Source organism: Vigna radiata, chromosome 2 (genome assembly GCF_000741045.1).
Source record: "Vigna radiata var. radiata cultivar VC1973A chromosome 2, Vradiata_ver6, whole genome shotgun sequence".
Classification (NCBI taxonomy): domain Eukaryota; kingdom Viridiplantae; phylum Streptophyta; class Magnoliopsida; order Fabales; family Fabaceae; genus Vigna; species Vigna radiata.
Window position 1 is genome coordinate 21,349,632 of NC_028352.1, and position 23,139 is coordinate 21,372,770.

At 34.7% G+C, this 23,139-nt stretch overlaps 1 protein-coding gene and 1 long non-coding RNA gene across 4 annotated transcripts in view; one reads left to right on the forward strand and one right to left on the reverse strand.

Annotated features, from left to right (window-relative positions):
- The window catches only part of LOC106756262 (alpha,alpha-trehalose-phosphate synthase [UDP-forming] 1), a 30,479-nt gene that overhangs the window by 1,727 nt on the left and 5,613 nt on the right, over positions 1 to 23,139 (reverse strand). Inside the window, exons 1-13 of one of the 3 annotated variants that reach the window (XM_014638608.2) lie at positions 18,952 to 19,162; positions 17,968 to 18,394; positions 16,417 to 16,514; positions 15,731 to 16,119; positions 14,589 to 14,703; positions 14,286 to 14,387; positions 13,541 to 13,691; positions 13,019 to 13,107; positions 9,164 to 9,212; positions 5,975 to 6,075; positions 3,890 to 4,077; positions 3,171 to 3,288; positions 64 to 231 (exon numbers count right to left, since the gene is read on the reverse strand). In XM_014638608.2, coding sequence (XP_014494094.1) covers positions 64 to 231; positions 3,171 to 3,288; positions 3,890 to 4,077; positions 5,975 to 6,075; positions 9,164 to 9,212; positions 13,019 to 13,107; positions 13,541 to 13,691; positions 14,286 to 14,387; positions 14,589 to 14,703; positions 15,731 to 16,119; positions 16,417 to 16,514; positions 17,968 to 18,337 — 1,938 coding nt within the window. In that variant the 5' untranslated portion in view covers positions 18,338 to 18,394; positions 18,952 to 19,162. Of the gene's footprint in view, positions 1 to 63; positions 232 to 3,170; positions 3,289 to 3,889; positions 4,078 to 5,974; positions 6,076 to 9,163; positions 9,213 to 13,018; positions 13,108 to 13,540; positions 13,692 to 14,285; positions 14,388 to 14,588; positions 14,704 to 15,730; positions 16,120 to 16,416; positions 16,515 to 17,967; positions 18,395 to 18,764; positions 18,902 to 18,951; positions 19,163 to 23,139 lie in introns of those variants that run through there. The other 2 variants (XM_014638606.2, XM_022778781.1) reach the window with 2 other exon arrangements.
- Positions 6,241 to 8,680, forward strand: LOC111241297. The gene is made up of 3 exons (XR_002667227.1): positions 6,241 to 6,537; positions 6,670 to 6,740; positions 8,352 to 8,680. It is a non-coding gene; the product is annotated as an uncharacterized LOC111241297 (long non-coding RNA).

Consider the following 23,139-nt stretch of genomic DNA (forward strand, 5'->3'; position numbering starts at 1 on the left):
ATATGTTAAAAGTGGACTGATATGATATTTCACAAAGAAAAGAAGCATTGTGCCAAGAATTACATCATCCAGGACTTGTCTACCACTTCCACTGAGCACAACAACTGTGGTATTTGGATCACTGCATAGTGCTGTCAAGGGTTGTCTCAGTTTTGGATGCACCTTAAGTTCCATTTCCTTAATCTGATCACCTGTTTTTTCGACTGGTTCAGTTAAAGTTCCACTGAATCCCTGCAGCGTGTATCACCAGTGTTGAGAGAAAATGTTAATACAAAAATTCATATACGTAAACCAATGCTGGTTAGGATTCATACCAGTGTAACACTGTATAACAAAAAGCATCCAGATTTTTTATGATCATGATTTTTCTTTAGAGGTTGCAAACTCAAACACACACGTACATCATGCTTGTTAGGTATAAACTACTCACGAGCTTTCATCTAACCTAACTGCTCAACCATTTTGGATAGTTGGTTCAGGGAAAATTTTGCTGAAGTTAGAAGCAAACTTTGAATTCATTTTCCTCTACGACTCTAGGAGAGTCCTATCATGACTGTTCGAGGTCAAGAATATGATATTTACTGTCCCTATTTTTTAAAATAAGAAGTTAAATTGGACAAAAGTTTTGTTTTGTTTTTTTTTTTTTCAATAAAATGGTAGTGGTATAGCATCACAATGTTAATCGTCATCCCAACTATAACAATTAGCAACAATCTTCTGCCGCACTCCAGTCCATAAAATAGAGGAGAACAAAACCGAGTGGAGATTTTAGACCAAAATCCACAAAGAAACCTGTAACAAGGAAGTTGACATCTATGTTTGGAAAACTAAAAATTTACAAAAAATAGTTATTATACCACCATGCATAGAACTGTGTACTAATACCAAAATTGGCTTACTTATCCACACAATAGTTCCCTTTCCTAAAGATATAAGTGATACAAATCTCCTTGTCTTTAGACTTATCCTTGCAATTAAGCCATCTATAAGGCAATCTCCATGGAACTATAGTTGAAATTTAAGAGCCTGGACAACTAATTGAGAATCACAATCCAACTAAAGCCTAATTGTTCCAACCTCAAGTTTATTGGATCAGAGATATTATCCGTTTTAGAGTTTGTAGCTCTATAAAGATTTTGTCCTTAAAAGTTGTTTTAGAAGGTTAATGGAGAAAGGTGTATTTAATTTACTCTTAGTCTCGACTCCTAAGTAATATTGGAGCATACCGGAACACTAAGCATCCTATTGTGAAAGCAATCTAAATTATCAAAATAGCACCCATATGCATACATGGCATCTTGCACCCCAAGGAATTGTGAAAAACTAACCATAAATGGCGCTCTTTTGTCCCTAGATATACCACCGTGAGCAACATTACCCAAAGAGTCCTTGGCAGCCCCATCATTTTACCCATCCAACAAAAGAGCAAGCTATAAGAGAAGTCTAGTATCAGGGATCCTAATAGGATTCCCATTCCCAACAAACACTTTAAGAATGAGGAACTTAGTTATGTTAGATTTCATAGTCCTTAACAATGATTTCCTGCCAAATTTACCTATAAATAAATCCTATTTTTCAGACTTGCATGCTTAAGATGCCATTCTCAAAATGGAGTTATGCAATGACTTGCATATTCAGGTAAGTTCCACTACTTATTTTCAATAAAATCAAAGCTTGTAGCTGAATGTTTCATAGAAGATCCCCAGTTCTAGTTTTGGCTGCCCAGATGTGCATTTCTTCCTATTCACCTTCAGATCATTTGCTGTTAGCACCGGCAAAACTTTCAATGGATAAACAAGTCTCTAAATCCTTGTATACTAGAATATTTTCAGAGAAGACAAGCACACACACACACTTTCCCAAATATGGTTTAAGCACTTCATTCATAAGTGATTGAAAGGTGGAAGGTACATTCATTGCAATTCTATTCTACTAAAACCATGGCCTAGTGCTGCTTTGTCTTCCCAACATGATCTAAACCGTATTTTTCGTCACACTTAAAACAATCCCTTTACGATCTTTTCCTTCAGCCTTTCAAACCCTCCCACACTAATTCTGAAAGTCTCATCTTATATACATATCTCTAAGGGTGTGTTCACTTGGGAGTGATCGGAGGTGATTGGGGGAGAGTGATTGAGTGGATTTGAGGATAATATTTTTTGTTGTTTATTTGAGTGAATTTTGAGGTAAACAAGAGTGAATTTTGAGATAAACGAGAGTAAATTTTGAAGTAAATTTTTTTAATTTGTCATATAAACTAAATCCTACACCAATTCTCACAAACTTTATTTCAAAATTCACTCTCGTTTACCTCCAAATTCACTCAAATAAACAACAAAAAAAATTACCCTCAAATCCACTCAATCACTTTCCCCCAATCACCTCCAATCACCCCCAAGTGAACACACCCTAAAGGATGTGAAGTCTCCAACAAAAGTCTGCTGTGAATTTAAATTCTTCTTACAAACAATGTCTATGACTCAGAAAAATGCCTTGCCTGGCATTACCATTGATATGAGCTTCAGCTTTCATGATTCAGACCTTTCTTCTAGAACAAAATACTGGTTAAACCTAGCTCCAGGTTACTTGAACCCAGTTCTGTCAAAGGATGGAAATGGAATACTAGATTTTTTGGCTTCACCTTTTCTTTCACATAAAATCCTCATGTAAGCTCCCTTGAAATGCACAAAATTTCTTAGTCACCCTTATTGCATGTTACCAACTTCTCCCATAAAATTTCTGAGTCACCCCCTTGGACTTGCTTTGTACTTTTTGCCTCTGGATCTCATCCACCCACGTTTCTAATTGTAATTCAACACTAGTGCCATTAAGAATTGGCCGCTCACCACCTACGGCCTCTGGATGGAGCTCTGGTACCAGTTAATAAAACTGGAATCAGTAAAAAAAGGTAAGAAATTCTTTATTACAAAATCCACCCAAATGAAAACTGACAATACCCTTCTTAGTATGCCTTGCATAAACCTGTGTGATCGGGATTTTTACCTATCAAAATATCCTAATCTAGTACAGTTGCACAATCGATTTCACTGCATCTACTCGGCAAATGAAGCACTATCTTGTAGAAAACACTCAGATAAGGAGAAAAAGACAAGAAGGAAACAAAAAAGACCGTATTGAGAGAAGTCTCAAGCTTCATTGAGACATCATACCAAGATGAGCAATCGATTAGTTGATTGCTGATAACTTTCAATTGCAGTCTTGGTTGGAAGTTGAGGTGGAACTTGTCTTGTCCTTAGTTGTGCCTCAATAACAGTGTCATTTAGTTCACTGCAAATATTCAAAGATTCATCATATATGGATCTCTCCTAAAAATCAAAGCAAGAGATGCATTAACATATCTCGGTTGATAAATTACAATCGCAAATCATGTCTTTCTACAATTCCTAAAATACTTACGTAACAAGTAAATAATCATCATAAATATGCATGCAATTATCTTTAAATACAATCAAGACTGTGATAAATGCAAACAACGGCAAAGCCCACAGCTGAACCGTGATCATATGTATAAAAGTTGTGCACTTTAAAAGGATGACTTACATCCATTACAAAATTTCAGGGATTTGAGAATTCAACAAAAAAAGAGGGAGATTCCATTCCTTTCGATAAAAAGATGTCGCTATATTGAAGATAAATGACAAACTCCCATAGAAAAAAAAAAGATGTTCAAAATACCAAGGGTTTTCTTAAGAAGGAAATAATAGAAGCTATGAAATGAAATCTTTAAGTATTTAACATTTTGAAAATTAAAAATAGATGTTTAATAGTTTCTTCTGAGTAACTACGATAGGTTATAAATGCTACTGTTATTCCTTCATATTTGATTACAGGGCATGAGTTTACAAAATCCAGATACTAACATGCATACCTTACGAAGGTTCCTGCCCATTCTTGAGCAGTGTGGGATTTTACATGAAGAAAATTATGCTTATGTCTCTTTTCTCTTTCTGCAGATGGCATCTTCAGAGCCCTGGCAATTGCAGCCGCAACTTCTGTAATGTTCCACGGGTTGACAAGAATTGCCCCAGCCCCAAGAGACTGTGCAGCACCGGCAAACTTCAAGAAGTATGCCAAATATCAGGAATCAGATCAACACAATACATATATAGCTAAAAATAGTTAAAGAAGTCAACAAGCAATAATTGATCTATCCATACAACAGAAAGCTTTCTATAAACCAAGACGGGAACTAAAAATATACGATCTACATAAGTGTAAAGAAACGAAACATTGATAACTACCATTATTTAAATCACTTTAAATGGTAGAAGTTTAAGCACGGTTCAGAGTTGTATTATAAAATGCTTAATAATGGAAATAAAATAATATTTGATGTTAGATTTTGATTACGATAAGTATGACTAATATTAAAAAGTGAATTTTAAAACTAACTTAATTCTACAAAACCAATTTATAAGATAATATTTACACTCACTTATATATTCTAAATTGACTTTATCTTTAGTTTATGTGGAAAACTTATTAAATGAATAGTATAATACAAGTCAAATTAGTCAAAGACAAAGTACACACTAGAAGGGACTGTTAGAATTATTCAAAAACCTTTGCCATCTTAAAACCCTTTAGAAATCAACCATATGAGTTTTAAAACACGTAAGCTTCATCCAAAAGCTTTTTAATACAAGGATAGAAAGTGCAAGTGCAGAAAAAAATTTGTTTTACATTAGTTCTCTCAAATTGAATTACGTCTTATTCTCCTTTAACGTGACAAAGGTTCCATTAATCAAAATTGATTATAAAACAAGTATCACAACAAATATTCTCTATATAACTCCTAGATACCCACAATCTTTACAAAAAATCGTTTTCCAACTATTCTTTAATATTAAGTCATTTGACTTTCACGAACTTAGTTTGATAGAGTATACAATTCACAACGAGAGGATACACAATTAAGCACAGAACTCTTATGCTAAGGCAACAGTAGTGAACTCAAGCTATAATAAGGTTTTCATCTAAGAGATTTTTCTTTCAATCTTGCCCTTCTTGTATCTTATATTTTGTTCATTCTTCTATATTTTTCTTCTTCGAGTGAAGATTCCTTATATAGTACTGAAAAAGAGGACAGTGGGGATCAACAACTTTTGCTTTTTCAAAAATTGAAAAAGCAACTTTTGAATTGGTACTCTGATCGAAAGAAATAGAGGAACTAATAGTGGATGTCCATTCTAGCCAGGTTGCAAAGCTCATTTCCACTATCTTGTAGTATAATGATCATGTCAGAGCATATATCCAATTTGCAACATGCATGTTGTTTTGTACTTCTAACTTGTTGGCTGAGGAAGTTGCATGATTCTCTGTGCTCTCAGTACTGAACATCTTCCGTCCATGTTTTATTTTCAAAACATCGAAAGTCCGAAGGGTTAGACATCCAAATGACTTCGTGTAACAATTTTTTCCTTGGTTTTTCACTCTTCTCTTTAAAAGGATCGTGTTCAACAAATTAAAGATAACTGAAGTTAGAAGCAAATTATAAATTCGTTTTCCTCTAGGAGAGGGTTGTTAAGGACCAATTCTTCTAAAAGTGTATGCCACTACGTGAGGGCTTAAGATTGATTTTACAACTCTTAGAAAGTTCAACTCAGAAGATCCTTTTTTTGGACTTGAAGCATGGACAACACATACTCATTCTACCATGTGGGTAAAAGCAACTTCCTTTTGGAAGAATGGAGGTAGCCAGGATTCAAATCTTGACCACTTAGTCATAGCAGCACTCATACGATGTTAAGAACTAACGCTCCGAAAAATTCAAACTGTTTAGACTAAGAGTCAGTCTTATATCTATAAAATGGAGCGCTATCAGCATTTTATTTCAGGACCAACACTTCCAACTTTCGACTTTATTTTCTCATCATTCAATAACTCAACCTTGACAAAGCCTGAATTGACAGAGAAATAAAACATAAATACACAAGCAAGTTTCTACACTTACTTCACTAAGAATGAGAACCCCTTTCTTTTTCTCCTGGCAGGCCACAAATTCATAGCTGACAAGATTCATTCCATCCCTCAAAGAAGTGACTAGTGCTACATCTGGGTAAGCAATAACGAGTATAAATACAAAATTAGCATAAAAGTTACAATATAATATACTGATTACCAGAAATAAAACAATAAAAATTTAATGCTCCGAAGACAATCAAGAATTCAAGAAAATGAGTAATGAAGTATTAACATACACGAGGAAGTGTAAGGACCTGATTAAATTCATAAATATTTATAAAAAGAATTGGGGGTGAAAACAATATTAAGCAAAAAGGGGATGGGCTTTTAATTAAAAAGAAACCAGTTTAGTGTTGCTGCTGGACTTTCTAAAGCATAGAGGGTCATTCTCTTAAGAGCGTACTTCTCTCTAGAACTCACACTCACCATTCCTCTACCTTCTCTCTTAAATTCCTACACACTGAACCGTTTGATCTCTGGTTAGGTGGTGTTCAAACACTCACAGCGTAGTAGGCTTCCATTTTCATCGGTTGATTTCTCGTTCTGCCTCCAGTAAGTTATTTCTCTCTAACCCATTCAATTCTAGGGCTGTACTCATGCAACAAATCTTGTTGCGTTTTTCTTCAAATTCTAACCCCACTTAGACTCTAAAACCTATTTTCATCCCAAATTTGTGATCTATAGGTGATCCTAGTCTTCTTTGAGGTGTAAGCAAGCATTTGGGGTTTTTAGTAAGTTTGGCGTTTCGTCTAGAGGTAAGGGGAGCTAGTTCTATTTCTTATTTTATTGTGTGATGTGAATGAATGACAAACTTTGTAGTGGTATGTTGTGGAAGCATGAATTTGATTCTAGTTAACTTGAAATGCATGTATGGAAGGGTTTAATATGTGAATTTGGTGTGTGATGACCGTATGTTGTTTGGAATGTTTTAGAATGCTGAAATGGTGTATGTTGGAACTGTTTTGTATGAAAATTCTGTTGTGGTACTATTAGGAAGGAAATCAAGTGTCTTTAGGATCAATTTTAGGTCATTTGGAGGAAGTGAGGTAGTGATTTTGAGCAATTGAGATTTGCAGCATTTTTGGACTGTTTGAGTCACTAAATTGGTCAAAATAGGTGCAAAGAGGTAAGATTGGGTTTTTGGGTCTCTAAGTTGATAAAATTGAAGTGTACAACCTAAATCAATGCATGAACACTTTATAATAATGTTAGAAAGGATTAGAATCGTTTAGGTAAGTTTAATTTAGCATAAAAGTTGAGTTATGGGTTTTAGAAGTTCACCAAAATGATTAGAATTGGTAAAAGGGTGTTAGAGTTGCTCAATTATGCAAAAAAATCTGCAGATGCCATGCCTGGGCACCCCATAAAGGGGGTTGGGCGCCCTTTGATTCGGTTTTTTTGCCAGAATGTGGTGGCTGGGCGCCCCTAAAGGGGGCTGGGCGCCCTTTTCTGCTGTTGTGTTTGTTTTTGATAGTTTGTGGGGTTCCGGATGTCCGTTTTGGACGTTCTTTAAATCGTTTTAGGGGTTTTTGACCCTTCCGGAGCCATTGGTGAAGGTCTCCAAGCTGTTTGAATTACTTAAGTATTGATAATTAAAAGTCATAAAGAAATTTGTGTTAATAAGTGATGGTTTTGTGAAAGTATGTAATGTATGAGTTGTTTTTATGACACAGTTGATGTTGTATGATGGTGTATGGGTTTGGTATGAGACAATATAGTAAGAATGCACTTGAATGACAATGAAATTTTATGTTTGATGAATCAAAGTGGTTTATGAGGTACATTATTGATTCAAGAGGAATATCATGTGATTTAAAGTGGTCGGATTGAATATGAAGTTAAGATCTTTCGGTGAGATCAGTTAGTGTATTGAATGAATGTGAGAGGCTTCCATATGGGGGGTTATCCCTAACACTCCAACAGTCTTTCATTCTCACTTAGAGAGGATTGACGCGTGTGGTGGGAGTAGTGGGAAGTCCTAGGGTAGGCGCTATCACTGGAGGTCTATCTCGCGGTAACGGACTAGTCTTGTGTGTGGTCGGGTGAAACCCTTCGGAAATGGCTTTGCAAAGCAGTAGAGGCCACCACAAGTGCACAACCCGCCCCAGCTCTACATACATTCTAAGTTGGGATGAGTCTACAGGTCTTAACATGATAGGATGCTTGTTTGATGAGTTTTATGAAATAACTGTTCATGTTTAGGATGATTTACATGTTTATGTGTGTATGGATATTCTCGAAATTGCTAGATTGATTTGAAATGAATTGTATGTTTGTTTGAGACCTAGCTCACCCTTGCATTGTATGTGTTGTATGTGTTTGCCTTCCCCCTTGCGATGATCATCCAATCCTTTGAATGTGAGCAGTAGGTGATGATGTACCTTTGGAGCAAGCGTTGGAGATTGAGGAAGATCCAACTCCTAGTACTTAGGACTTCTATTAGCTTTTAGTTGAATAGCTTGTTAGTTTGAAAAACTTCTAGCTTTTATTTTACCATGTTCGGTATTTTTGGAAAATGCTCTTTAGGTCTCTTTAAAGTTTAGTTAGCCTTACATTTTGGAGAACTTTAGAAACTTGTACTCAAGTTATATTTCATTTAATTTCCTCTATATTTTGGAAGACTGTATACATATTTAAATCTTGTCATCTCTATCTCTCAATTGCTTTTGTATATTATAATAGCTGAATCCTATTATATTGTATGTCCATATAATATTTGGGATGTCACAGGAAGTGTCCCAGATGCATGAAACATGTTTTCACCATTACACATCTAACAAATTTTCTTATTTTCAAAATTTTTAGATTGTCACCCCAAAATTTTCAAATCAACTCTAATAAATAATAAAAAAAAATTCTATATAGACAATTTTCTTATTGTTAGAGTTGTCTTACCTTTTGCTACATAGACAAATTTATACATAATAGACGAAAAGGGAAGAAAAATGTGCACAGCATTCAGTGCAAACTTCAAAACTAATTTTCTCTCTAATTTCATAATATACAAAAAGCTCTAGGAGTCATTTCTAAGAGCACGCTGGAAAGTGCTTTAAACTTTAGATATAGAACTTTAAGCATAATAAATAAGTACACGCTAACATCTGACATGTTCACAAAAGAAGTTATTCACAGAATATCTCTCAATCAAATTAAAGAAAATGTAAAAGCACAAATTTACCAGTAACAGCGTACAAAGCACATAGTTGATAAAAATCAAGTGAGCGATCCTGTTGTGACAATAAAATTGTAAGATTATCAAGCATAGAAAATTCTTCCACCAATTCAATATTAATAATAAGAGGTGTAGACTAATGATTAATCATCAGAATAAGCATATAAAAATATCAAATCACGTTTAGAGATTCAATGGAATTATAACATTTAGAAAAAAAATATAATAAATAAAAAGACTCACAAATATGGGATAGATAGCAAATGGAAACCAGACCAACGCCCTCTCACCCTATTTTCCCTCTTCTATCTAATTGCATAAAAAATTACAAAATCATACTTTCAAAAAATGAAAAGTGAAATTTTACATACACAGCAACAGTTGATTGTTTTGGGCATGGCAGTTTCTGAAGGATAGTTCTGTAGGATAGAACACTATATTTCTGTGTAGGTGTGCTTAATATTGCTCTTTTTTTTATTTCATTCTGACAAGCCAAGAAAGACCAGTGCATAGCACCAATTTCTTGAGTATTTCTTGGTCAGGTTGCGTCAGGACATTTGGAGCCCAATCTCCCCCCACGACCCTAAGGACCTGATGCAAGTAATGGAGGTAGTTCGCGACATTGAAGAAGCCATGAAACAAGTTTGGAGGTTTCTTTCGTATAGACGGAGTACGAGGTTATGTTTCAGGTATAAGGGGACAACAAGTTTGTATTTAAAGTAGGGGGGCATTTGGTGGCAGCAATAATACCCATGCGTCCACTAGTGGGACTGGAAATCTACAACGAGAGACCAAGATATCTTCTACATCATTTGCTGCCAAACCCTGTTCATAGGGTGTTAGAGTCTGCTTTTTTAGTACTTAACTGTGGACAACAAACTATTTGTTAACTAACTCTTTCAATAGTTAGTTCGGGGGTTTTTGGAAAAAAACAATAGTATTCTTCTTCTCTGTTTTCTATTCCTGTAATCAAGAAGTCTCGAAGTTCTTTCTTTCATAGAATTTCCTGCAATTTTGGATTCCTTGAACTCGATAGTTCCTAGCATCCTGTGTTTTTTGTAGTTACTGTATCAACTGGTTCCTTGAGCCTCTCGTTCTCGTGGCACGCTTTTTTTGGGACATGACAGAATCTGCACGCTCGCAAGCCACTTTACGGGAAATAGAAGAAAGATTGAATGGAAGTGGTGGAGCTCGCAGGTGCAATGCAAAAGACATTACACGAGTCTCTACAGGAAACAATAACCGAGCTATTGCAAAACAGTCATGACAATGTTGAATCGAGCGGACGAAGGCAGCACAATTTAGAACCCGATCATGGACCATCACATCAAGATTCTGGTTCTGGTGCTCATCGTTATCAGTCTCGTGCCCCTTATGCTTGTGGCACCAGGTTGGCAAGAATCGATTTTCCCAATTTCACTGGTGAAAACGTAAATCAATGGATTTATCAATGTGACATGTATTTCGCAATTGACCTAACTTATGCTATTTTTGTGATGAACCTTTCACTTATGAGCACAGCTTAATTAACAAGAAAATTCAATTACACATGGCGGAAGTGGGAGGGGATGAGGATGATGAAGAGACATTAAAATCAGAGATATTCCTACCAGACATTAACAACTAGTAACTTTGTTGAACCACACATTGCTGTTAGTGCACTCACAGGGATCACTGGCTTTGGGACCATGAGAGTCACTGGTAGCTACAACAAGAGAAGTTTGCATATACTCATTGATAGTGGCAATACACATAATTCCTTAAATATTCAAGTAGCTAAGAAATTAGGGTGTAAAATAGAAGCTTTGAATCCTTTACAAGTTACAATGACAGATGGAAATAAGCTAAAGATTCAAGCCATGGTGAAAAATATTATAAGAACTCTACAACAAAACAATTTTCAAGCAAATATGATGTTGATTCGTTTGGGTTGCTGTTACATGGTGTTAGAAATTGATTGGCTGGTGCAATGATGGAAAAATCAGTGTCCTAAAGATGAAACTTGGGAGTATTACTCTGATCTTCTCAAAAAAATTCCTCGTTTTTGCAATCCTTGCGGACAAGGGTTTCCATGAAGAGGGGTTATTAGTAGTTAACTGTTGACAACTAACTATTTGTTAACTAACTCTTTAAATAGTTAGTCCAGGCCTGATGAAAGGGGTTTTTGGAAAAACAATTGTAATTCTTTTTCTCTGTTTTCTATTTTTATAATCAAGAAGTCTCAAAGTTCTTTCTTTCATAGAATTTCCTGCAATATTGGATTCTTTGAACTCTATAGTTCCTAGCATCTTGTGTTTTTAGTAGTTACTGTATCATAGGGAATCGAATCAAACAAAGGAACTCGCCCTTCCTTATGTTGAATATCTTATATGAAAGGATGAGGGACATTGTTCTCACATTGGATTGACCTTTGGGCTAGGGCCTCATTGTCCAGTGAAATTATAAAAGTGGTAATCTTAATCGACGATGAGATTGTTATTGAAGATAGGAAAATTATAAGATTAGAGAAGGAGGAAGAAAGTTAGAAAATTTTGGAGGCCAAATACCGGTGGATGGGTCTGTTTATGTGTTCTGCGGCTGGGCTAACCGAGCCTCAAACCAGGAAGCTTATAGGTGAAAGAACAAGAGGTAAAGACCTTGGTTGAAAGTAGAGGAGCCTATCCAGTAAATTGGAACAAAAGTTGGTCCTTGGTGTAGATTCCACAAAGCCCTATCATCTCAGAATAGGAGATGGTAATCGCAAGTCCACTGAAATATGTTGGGAGCTTTTTTTATCTGCACGCAGTTCGGAGCTTATCCACTGGACGGAGATTTCCTATTTTTTTACTTGAGACAAGTGGATTAATTTTGGGAGTTGTGTGGCTGGTAATCCCGGGGGAATTAAAATGAATTGGAGGACCCTAAGTATGTCATTTGTCCATCAAGGCAAGAATGTTGCAATTCTGGGAGATCCTAACTTGTCTAAGGCAGTGATTACTTTGAAAACACTGCAGAAACTAGTTACTGAGGAAGTTGAGATGGTGGACATGCTATGGAAAATTGAATGATATTATGTGGAACACAATGATTTAACACTAACCAAGAAGGAAAACTGTGGAAAATGCTAACAGAGTTCTCTAAAGTTTTTCAAGATTCCATTTAAAATTGGGATGTATCCAATTAACGTGAGATTTTCTCATCAGGAATTATCAGGCCAAGCAATGGCCCTTATTCCAACTCAGTAATCTTGGTCAAAAAAGAAAGACGAAAGATGATGATTCTGTGGATTTTTAGGCTCTAAATAAGGCTACAGTCCCAGACAAGTTTTCAATTACTAATATAGAGGAGTTGCTAGATGAATTAAGTGAAGCCACGTACTTCTCTAAAATAGATATAAAGGCAAGTTATCACCAAATCAAAATGCATGAACACGATGTTCTAAAAACAATCTTCAGAACTCAACAAGGACATTATCAGTCTCCAGTGATGTCATTTGGGTTAACCAATGCCCTCCGCCACTTTTCAATGCACTATGAAGGCGACACTTATATCGTTCTTTGTAAGTATGTGTTAGAATTCTTATGTGGCATTTTGGTCTATAGTAAATCTTGAGAAGATAATTTGGATCACTTGAGACAAGTATTATACACGCTCTTTGAACACTCTTTCTTTGCAAATTTTAAAACAATGTTGTGTTTTCTTTCTTTTGATTGCGACTTTTCCTAGCAGGTTCTATTTTCCTTACATTAGAAAGAAGATCCCACATGAAGGACAGCTGAGTTAGATAAGTCAATAAAAGAAAGGAGTATCCTTGTATTGTTTGTGGTGGTGACTCGGCAATAATACAATTTCAATAAAATTATAACTACGTTAAGAACGCACCAAGTGATGTATAGGAACCGTAGTCAACGTTCCAAATCTGCCATTGATGCGCCCAACTATTTCATGAACCTGGCTTGTAAGCTTTTGATCTATATAAAGAAGAAAAAATTGATCAGTCATGATACCAAAGCCACAACTATGGCGCCATAATCGAAAATGTATAGAAAAATTAGTATTCGACAACATATTTTTTTCATTGTCAAAGATTGATACAAATAAAACAGAGACAAAACTGCAGAATAATGTATAGATATCAGATGATTTGCATTAATGTTGGCAACTTAAAGTACAAAACAATTTATTTTTGTCCAACATAAGATTTTAGAAAGTACAAGTACAAATAAGGGTATAACAGAAAACATTATAACTTTTATTTTTAAACGAAATGCAAATTCCTTGTATTTTTAGAAGACATAATCTTCCATTTGTTGAAACAAAGATAATTTGAAAGTGAGCAGCCTTTTTTAAAGAAACTATACCAAAGAAGCCACAAGAACAAATAAAATCATGTGAGTAGCATACACTCAGGAACATCTGTTCTTGTCGGGACAGCGATTTGTAGTAGAACAACTTTATCACGCCAATAAGGATCTTCTTCCAAAAATTTTTCAAATGCTAGAATTTTCTGCGGGATTCCTTTAATCATATCAAGGCGATCAACACCTAACATTACCTGTCAAGGTATGAAAAAGGTTGTAACAATTCAATCAATAGAACCGAATCAAATAAGCACTTAGATCATATAAAGAAAAAAAAAAAAGTGGTTGTCATGCGTTCATGGCACTGCATGCCAAACAAATACTTATACCGTGAAATTCTGAAAGCAACATCTTCATTGGGTCAATCCTAAATTAAGTCCCCCGCTACGAGAACAATGTGGTAAAATGAACATCGCATGAAACATATACTGAGAACAAATACTTATTGTCATTGATCTTTCTAAACAAATAATATATTGTCATTGTAAAATGAACAAACGTAATCAGAACAGTTACCACTACTAGAAAAAATAACTGTACTTTCTAAACAAATAAGAAAGAAAATCAATAGCATGGTAACTACTTTGATTATGTTTTATTGAAAATCTATGATACATTGATATTTCAATTTGGGTGACACATATCCTTATCTGATGCATTAGGATACTTTATCGATATAACCTATAAAACAGTAATACTTTTATAATGACACTAATTTATAACAACAAGGAACAAGTAAAAAGGTTATTAGATATAAAGAAGTGTTTGCTACAAAGTTAGAGAAGCACCTTTCTGCCTTTAAATCTTTCTTGTAGTTCTTTGATGTGATCTTGTACTGCGGGAAGGTCAAGAGCTCGTATAAATCGTTCCGAGTCTATCCCAATTGGAAACTGGCATTCAAGAGAACGGAGTCAAATTAGAAATTTGAATTTTAAGTTCAACATCGTAATAGATTAAATACTGAATTTCATATAAAAAGTTTCTTCTTCCGGTCCTCCTCTTTTAATAGGTAAAGTTAGGAGCAAATTTTTAAACAACTGTTCAAATGACAAAGCAAGAGTTAGCTTGTAGACTAATTTTGTATCACATACTGCAGCAACTCGAGTTAGCTTCCCTTGATACTCAACCCCATAAGGTGTACCTTCAAGTCCAAGGATGCGAGTACAGGCACTAACAAAATGTCTTGCATAATCGTAGGTGTGAAAACTGCAAGAGAAATCAAATCAAAACAATAAAAAAAATGAAAATGATTAAACCGAAGAAGACCGTATATAAACAAAGAAAATTCCAAATTAAGAATCTAAAAGAAGCATACTGTTAAACTAGATGGAAAATTTTAGCCGAGTAAACTTGAAGTATAGCCCCATACTTCCATGATTTGCATGACTAAGGTAATAATACTCTTAACAGTTCAAATCGTATCAAAATTTTATCATGATAAATGGCTTCATGATATGTATTCATATGTAATCTGTTTCCTGCGTTATGCTTATAGTGGGTTGGTGTAATACTCTCAAATTCCGTTTAGACACTTTTGTTTAAGCATGGTCCTCTATATCCACTACCGGGACTATCAACCCTCTCCAATAAAATGATTTGCAGTCCCTTTGACCACTGGTTTGTCGACCCATCCACAAGGACAGATAACATTTAGACAGCAGTCAGTAGTTTTAGCCAATTGGGGTTAGGGGTTACAGTCAGGTGACTGAAGTTGTTAGTTTCATGTATGTAAGCTGACTAGACAAAGGAAATTGTTAATATCCAGTTTCATGGAAAACACAAATATATAATAATGTTGATTCCCAAAATTTGCTTATATGAAATAGATACATGGAAGCTAGAAGGTACTGAAGATATTTGCGAGAATCAAAAGGAGCAAATCAAGTACTCCTCTTTATAGATGAGATGTACTGAGGCATAGCACCAAACATTTATAACACGGTCCTTTATATACTTTTAGGAAACAGGATTTCCTATCAAGTGCAGTTTTGCCAGCCAATGGTTAATGGCAAATTCGATATACTAAACTAGTGGTTTATTATAACTTGCCCAAAAACAGTCAATACATGGTAAACATTTACAGGTTGAGTCTAATGACAGCATCTTATATATCCACCCAAATTTTCAAAAGGTCCCCTGAAACAATTTTATTATCAAAGCACGTGCCCGTATCAAATTTATAATAATGATACCAGAGGATGACTGCTAAATGGAGGAGCCAGTTAGGACTTACCCAACTAAATCAGCAGCGAGAACGGAATGCAGGAGCTCTGAACGAGATGGCAGTGTCCTGTGAATTTCAGAAGATGGGAAAGGGGTGTGGAGAAACCATCCAACTTTCATTTTTTTGTTATGTTTCTTTAGGCATTTTGGAAGGAACATAAGATGGTAATCATGGCACCAAACAACATCACCCTCTTCATAGTGCTTGTTTACAACATCAGCAAACATCTGATTTGCTTTCTCATATGCCTCAAACTGAGACTGAAAACTGCGCGTGGTGGCAAGGCGGTCTTCTTGTGGAAGTCCAAGGTAGTGGAAAAGGGGCCACAATATATTGTTGCAATAGCCATTATAATACTGATGAACAATCTCTTCATCAAGAAATACAGGGATACACCTCTGCAACGCACAACAATTTTCATGAATTATTTACCACATTTTCTTCCACTGAATATAGTATACGCGGGAAACAACGACGGGAACATGTTGCATGTTAATAAGTGTTTAATTTCTGTCTGTATAAAACAACTAGAACTAATTAAGAATTATGATACCTACGACTTTTAAATTTACGCTCTCTATATTGCCAACATGAACTAATTTTTATAACAATAAAAATACTCACAAAAATTGAAGATATACAAAAATATTTACAGCAACATAGCACTCAATTAACTGAGTTATTTAACCGTATACCTTTTCAGCCAAAGCTTTAGTAAGTGCCTTCTGTCCAATCTCATCTGGCACGTTCACTCCAGCCCAACCTATCCACCTTGCCTCAAACTCCTTCACACCTTTGTAAAAGAACATAATCATGTTAGAGCAGATGAAGACGGTAAGCTTAGTCATACATAGTAATTTAATATATTTTTTTTTCTCTCTAAATCTCATTGAAATAATTAAAAGAAATTGCATAAATGTAATCATTAAATAAATTATTTTTAGAATTTAATTAGATTGTACTAACTCTATAGAAGATGTTTAGACTATCGTTAAATTATATAATAACACGTATAAAACAAAATCGCCGATAGAAAAAAATTTATAAAACCAAATCAGTTTAAAAATCAGTAATGTATAGAAGCCAGTCCAAACTCTTAATTTAATTTAAATAAATTTCACATTCAACATAAGCTATAAGCTGTAAACTTTTTCTCCAAACTACCTATTATTTCGAAAGGTAAACAATGGGCGCAGACATAAAAAAGGTGTGACCGTACACCGCCCACCACACTGATACATTTAGTCCTACGACTTGAAAAGCCGTCACAAATTTGGAAGGAAAAAAAGAATAGAAATACTATTGTAATTATTATTCAACTAACACCAAGAAAAAACTGAGATGTGGTAAATAAAGAAAACTCTCGATTAAAAAAGTGCAAAAAACTACTTTTCCTTTTAATTTAATAACCTTGACTTATGTTTATATTACTCTCTTTACAAAATAACAAATAGTGAAAAAAATATTTAAAAAGTAGATATCAATAATAAGTAATATTTATATATAAAAAAAGAGTAGAAACAACTAATTTTGTCACATGAAATTCTATAAAATTGTCTTTCATTTATACATAAACTAATTTTGATTTTAGAAAAAACTATTTTCATAGAAAACTCTTGAACTACTTTTTGGTAAAAAAAAATGAGAAAATATGTTGGATGAAAATGAATAAAAGAAAAATTAAAATTAAGGATATTTGATTGAGTATAAAAATAAAAATACAAGAACTGGGGGCATGAATTCTCTCTAATCAAGAAAAAGAATATCAAGAGTAGAGAGTTTTAAAATTTCATAATCCATCCATGTTTTTCTATACTTTTTATATTAAAATTATTAAATTAAATAACTAAATGAAGGTTGAGATGTCATCCCATTCTATAAAAAAGTACAAATACTATAACAATCCCATCATTTATAAAATTATTCTTTTCCTCCCTTAAATGTATTGATAATCAAATAACCAAATAAGTACCAACATATGACCTCTACTCAATCCCTCCCTTTCAGTAAGGTTCTTGTGAATGGAATAAATATATGTTTGGAAATCACGATTTCATTAATTACTTAAAAATACTGGTACAGCCAAACAAGTTATAATGCTTTTCCCCATATCCTATTTATATCACCCAAAAAAAAAAAAAGTTAATAATTAATATGAGATTTTGCTACCTTAGCCCTCTCTCTTCCAACTGCTGAAAATAAAACACATAAACAGCATGATGATAATCATGGTGACAGCCACTTACCTAACAACGCGCTGACGAGACCCCCGGCACTTATCTCCAACGACCACGCGTCCTCGCCTTTCCTTACCGCCGACACCGGCAACCTATTAGCAACCACCAACAGCCTCTGTCTAAACGGCTTCGTTTCATGCCTCTCTTCCCCCACCCCCTTCCTCACCCTACTCCCTTCAACACCATCACCCGCGTCGCTCACTTCTTCCCTCAAACGCGCCTTCTCCTTCTCGAAAGCCTCACCACTGCTCCCATTGACCTCATTCACCTCCTTCAACTGAATCACTCTCCCACTCTTCCTCAGCTCTCTCTCTCTGAGAAGCCGTTCCACACGACCCGGTATTTGGTTCGAGTTTCCGGGGTACTTGTTCCCAGGCATACGCTCGTTCTTCCTAAACACACCACGCTTCAATAATCAACAGCAGTTTCTTCCAACCTGCATTCAAGAACACGCTCCGTCAACAACACTGAACACAAAACAAAAATCCAGCAAACAAACCAACGTAAAACAATACCAAACAGGTTGTGCTCAATCACAAACGCGTTGGAGATTTTTCACACTCGAAATATCTATTTCAGTAAAACAGAGTTGACAGAGGAGTTTAATGTAAACGAATGCATGAACCACATTGCATGGAGTAAAACAAAATCGCGAACATTCAGATGCAGTTTTCGAGCGTTTTTTTTTTCTTTTTTTGGCTAACATTCTTCTATGAACTCTATGTTTTCTTTTCTATAATGCAAATGCTCATTAACAGAATTATGAATTATCAAATAGAAAGAAACTATACAAAATTGATACTCACGGATTAGAATTTAACGGTATAACCGAAGCAAAGGTTTAGTTGGAAGATAAATTTCTCTGGAAGAAATTAAGAATTGCGTTGTACACGAAGAAAAGCATAAGCATGTGAGAAAGTGAGATATGATGAAAACGATGCAAAAATAAGAAGGCAGAGAAAAAGCAGTGATGAACGGAAATTGAAGAGTAACCTCGGTCCGTGAGGTAGCGTTGAGGAGAAGCAAGAGACAGAGAATCCTGTCCGCGAAATGTTTGGGAAGTGTTTGGACAGCGAGTTAACAGCTGTGTATGAAGAGGTGGGAAGTGAGTGGAAAATTTTGAAGAATCTGAATGACAAAGAATGTTGAAGTTAATGGTATCACTTAGAAAGAAAAGAAAGCGGAATAGTGGAATCCCCGTGTAAGTTTCATAACCCACTTTAAAACGCCCCGCCCATGCAGCTAAACACATATAACCACAACCAGAGTTCAAAATGGGAGCCAAAAACTCTTTTTTTACAAGTTCAAAATTAAAGTAAATTTCGTAGCCAGAATATTTCCAAAGTAGTAAATATAATGAAAGTGATGATAGTTAATGGAATAAATTACATTAGTTATTTATAAATAATATATAATAAAAATATAGTTAAGAGTTAAGTATGTTTTTATATCTTGTAAAATTAGTTAGCCTTAATTTTTTTTTTAATTTTTATGTTTCTACTCTTATAAAATATGAAATCACTTATTTTAAATTATTATTTGTAGTCCTTCACGTTCATTATAAAATAGATTAATAACATTTACAGATCTTTTAACAGTTTGCTCAACTAATATATATCGTCGTAATATTATAATATATACATATATATATATATATATATATATATATATATATATATATATATATATATATATTAGTGTGGAATTAGATGTCTAGAAAAGTTATGACAAAGAAAATAGTTGGTATTTAACTTTGTTCCTTATTAGTTCGCTATTTCTATAAACTTACTTAGTGAATGGGTTCACAATTTCCTATCATTTTATTAGTAAATAGTATTATTAATAATGAAAGTGCATTAGTTGATTTTAAAGTCATAACAATATAGAAAAAAAATTTAATAAGAATAATTTATTTTTGTGAAACTAAAGAGGAAGGCAATTTAAAAAAAAAGAAAGAAAATTGTGTAGATGTACTTAAAGAAAGACTATTGTGAAGGAAGGAAACAAATGGCAATGTTATTGTAAATTTGCATTTAACAATGACATATGTAATTTTGTCTAGCATACTAAAAAAGACTACTATGAAAGACATTTGGGATAGTCTCGTCAAATTTTATGGGGTTAAATTATTTCATATTTAAGAAAACTTGAAGATAAAACTATATTCTTTGAATGAATTAGTCCACATTAGTAACAAAATACATTAACAATTTGAATATGTTATTTGTCCAACTTTCAATAATAAATTTCAACATAGTTGAAAGTTAGTGTAAAACTTTTACTTTATAGTTTATCTTACTTGTATGGCAACTGATGTAGACAAAAATTTAATAAGGTAAAAATGGTGAAAAGTTTAATGCAAACAATCAATAAAATATGGTCTATTAGTCAAACACGTGATAAATCAAAGTCTCTAAGTTGTGGGAAGAGAGAGCATGCAAAGAAAGATTGTTGGTATAAAAAAAAAGGAGGAAAGGACTCTAAAGTATCAATCTTAAAAAATTGTGTTGCAAGTACTCTAGAAGACAAAGATATTCTAGTTAGTGAAGTAATAATAAACTTTAATGGTGGAAATAAGTTACGTGATATTTGGATAGTTGATCCATTTTAACATGACACATGACTCTTCATTAGGATTGGTTTTATGCTTACGAACTATGTTCATAGGAAACGATCATGTCTTAGAGATTTTTGAAGTTCACATACTAAAAGTAAAATTGAATGATAATACTAAATGCATAGTTCAAGAGATACAATATGTGAAAGATTTAAAGAATAATTTATTGTTAATTGGACAATTAGATGACTTTAAGTGTAAAGATTCATATTGAAGGTGAGACCTTAAAGATGGCGAGAAGGAATTTAGTAGTGATAAAAGCATAGGATATCATGACAAATTTGTATGTGCTTTCGGGAGATACATCGTGAGAAGTAAATATAATAGTTGTATCAACAAATCTAAAAAACACAATGATGATGTAAATAACAAATTTAGTCATATGATGAGTGAGTCTTTTTCCTCACATATATTTAATTGTTATGCTTATGTGATATATAACACTCAAAAAAGAACAAAGTTGGATCCAAAATCTGAAAAATGTATATTCTTGAACTATTTTGACAATGTAAAGGGGTATACTTTATAGGATCCCATTTTGCACAAGGCTGATATTAAAATATATGTAGTTTTTTAGAAAATGGACTACAACATTAGCATTATTGGAAGTTTCACATCGATTAGAGATAAGACAAATTTAGAGTATATAAGTGGGTGCAAACCTCACCTTACAAGCCGGTTTTATGGGGTTGAGTTAGGCTTAAAGTCCACATGCTAAAGTGTTGATACAAGAAATTCAATTCATTCCTTATTAGCCCATATTGAGATCATATCACTTTACCTATATTAAAATAGTTTTGACGATAATGATTTTATCATCTTGTTGCATTGAATGAAATGTTGGTGGTAGTCTCCAATAAGGCTCCAATCAAAGAATTGAATATATAGTTGGATAAAGAGTTCGAAATGAAGAATTGAGATTAACAACCAATATTTTATATAGAAAAGATAGAAGATTTGACTTTCTTAAAAGAACTGTTTACTGAAAATCTTGTCACCAGTAAAAAAAAAACAGATATTATTGTGCATGTTATGTCTCGGTTAACCAGAAACCGAAGCATAAAATGACGCGGTGGCATTTTTGAAAATTTCTTGACAGTATAAGCCTCGGTTGTTTTAAAACTGATGCCATATAGGGTATATGGTCTCAATTGTCTGCAGAACCGAGGCCAAAAATCCCTGCAAGACTTTGACATTTCACATCTGCAGTTTGTTGTCATAAAGGTTGCAGTCAGACTGTTAGGGATTTGGCCTCGATTCTAAAGAGAACCAAGGCAAAAAAGTTGAAAAAAATTTCAAATTTGTCATTTTAGATCAATTTTGATTTTTTAATAGAATAGGCCCTCGGTTCGGCAAGGAACCGAGACCATATCCTTTCGTAGGTTTTTTTCACCGTTCTTTACATTAGGTTTTTTTATTTTATTTTGAATTTGTTTCTAAATGGGTTTAGACTAAGAACCCTAATCAGAAAACTCTTCCCCCATTCTCTTTTTTGTTCCAGTTAACGCAAGAAACCAACTTCTTCCTCTTTTTCTTCTCGCGGACCACCTAGTCTTGGGGACAAGAAGTTTTGTGTCTCGAAAAGAGACAATGACCTCACGGCGGCGAGAATGGAAACATTGTGGAAGCGCAGCTCAGGCATGTTCTTGCCTTCGATGGCGGTTCGCGGTGGACTTTTAGGGTCCTTTATTGCATTGGTAGACCTTCTCTTTTTCTCTTTCTTTTTCTGGCTCGCGATGCAAGAGGAGGTAGAGGTAACACCACTCTCTTCTTCCCCTTTTCCCTCTTTTTCTTTCGGTCTGGTTAAAGCGTCGCAGCGAGGGTTTTCTTTTTCGGTGTCTCGGTGGGCGTTCTCGTGGTGGTGGGATCACGAAAGCTTTCGTCCTTCGAAACAAACGCGGGTTCCGTTCTTACCGAGCCTATGTTCAATCGGCGTCGCAGTGGAGAGAGAAGACGATGGCGATGTGTCACGAGTGACTTCTAGCGATGACGACGAGGGTGAAGGGTTGAGTATCCAGTGATGGCAGCATAAAAGACGACACTTTGATTTTGGTGATGTTGATTCTACGATTTAGGGTTTAGGTTGTTCTTCAATTTTTGGGGTTTTTGTTATGATGATCTGATTTCTTCTGCGATTTGAGATGTAGGGTTTCATTCGAATTGAATTTGGGGTCTTTCCTGTTATGGTGTTTTAATCTTGTAATTTTGGTTAAGATTGATGGCTGGGATATGGGTTTCGTCTCTTAATTTGGGGTTTCCCGTTGGTTATTTGATTTTGGGTTGTTCTTTAGTCGCGTGAGTGGTGGCAAGGGAGGCGCTAACGGTGGTGGCCATGAGTGTCAAGGTGGCCAGTATTGACACCTCCGTTTTGGCAGACTTTGAGTGAACCTTTTGGACCAGTATCCCAACGATGTACTTTTGTGTTGGGTTGGCAGTTTAGAGTGCACGTGATTTAAAAGAAAAAAACAAAAGGCTTTGACATCGGTTTCTAGCCTGAACCAAAGCAGAGACCTTTGACATATTACCTCGGTTTGAATCGAGGTCAAAAGTCCTCCACTTTTTTA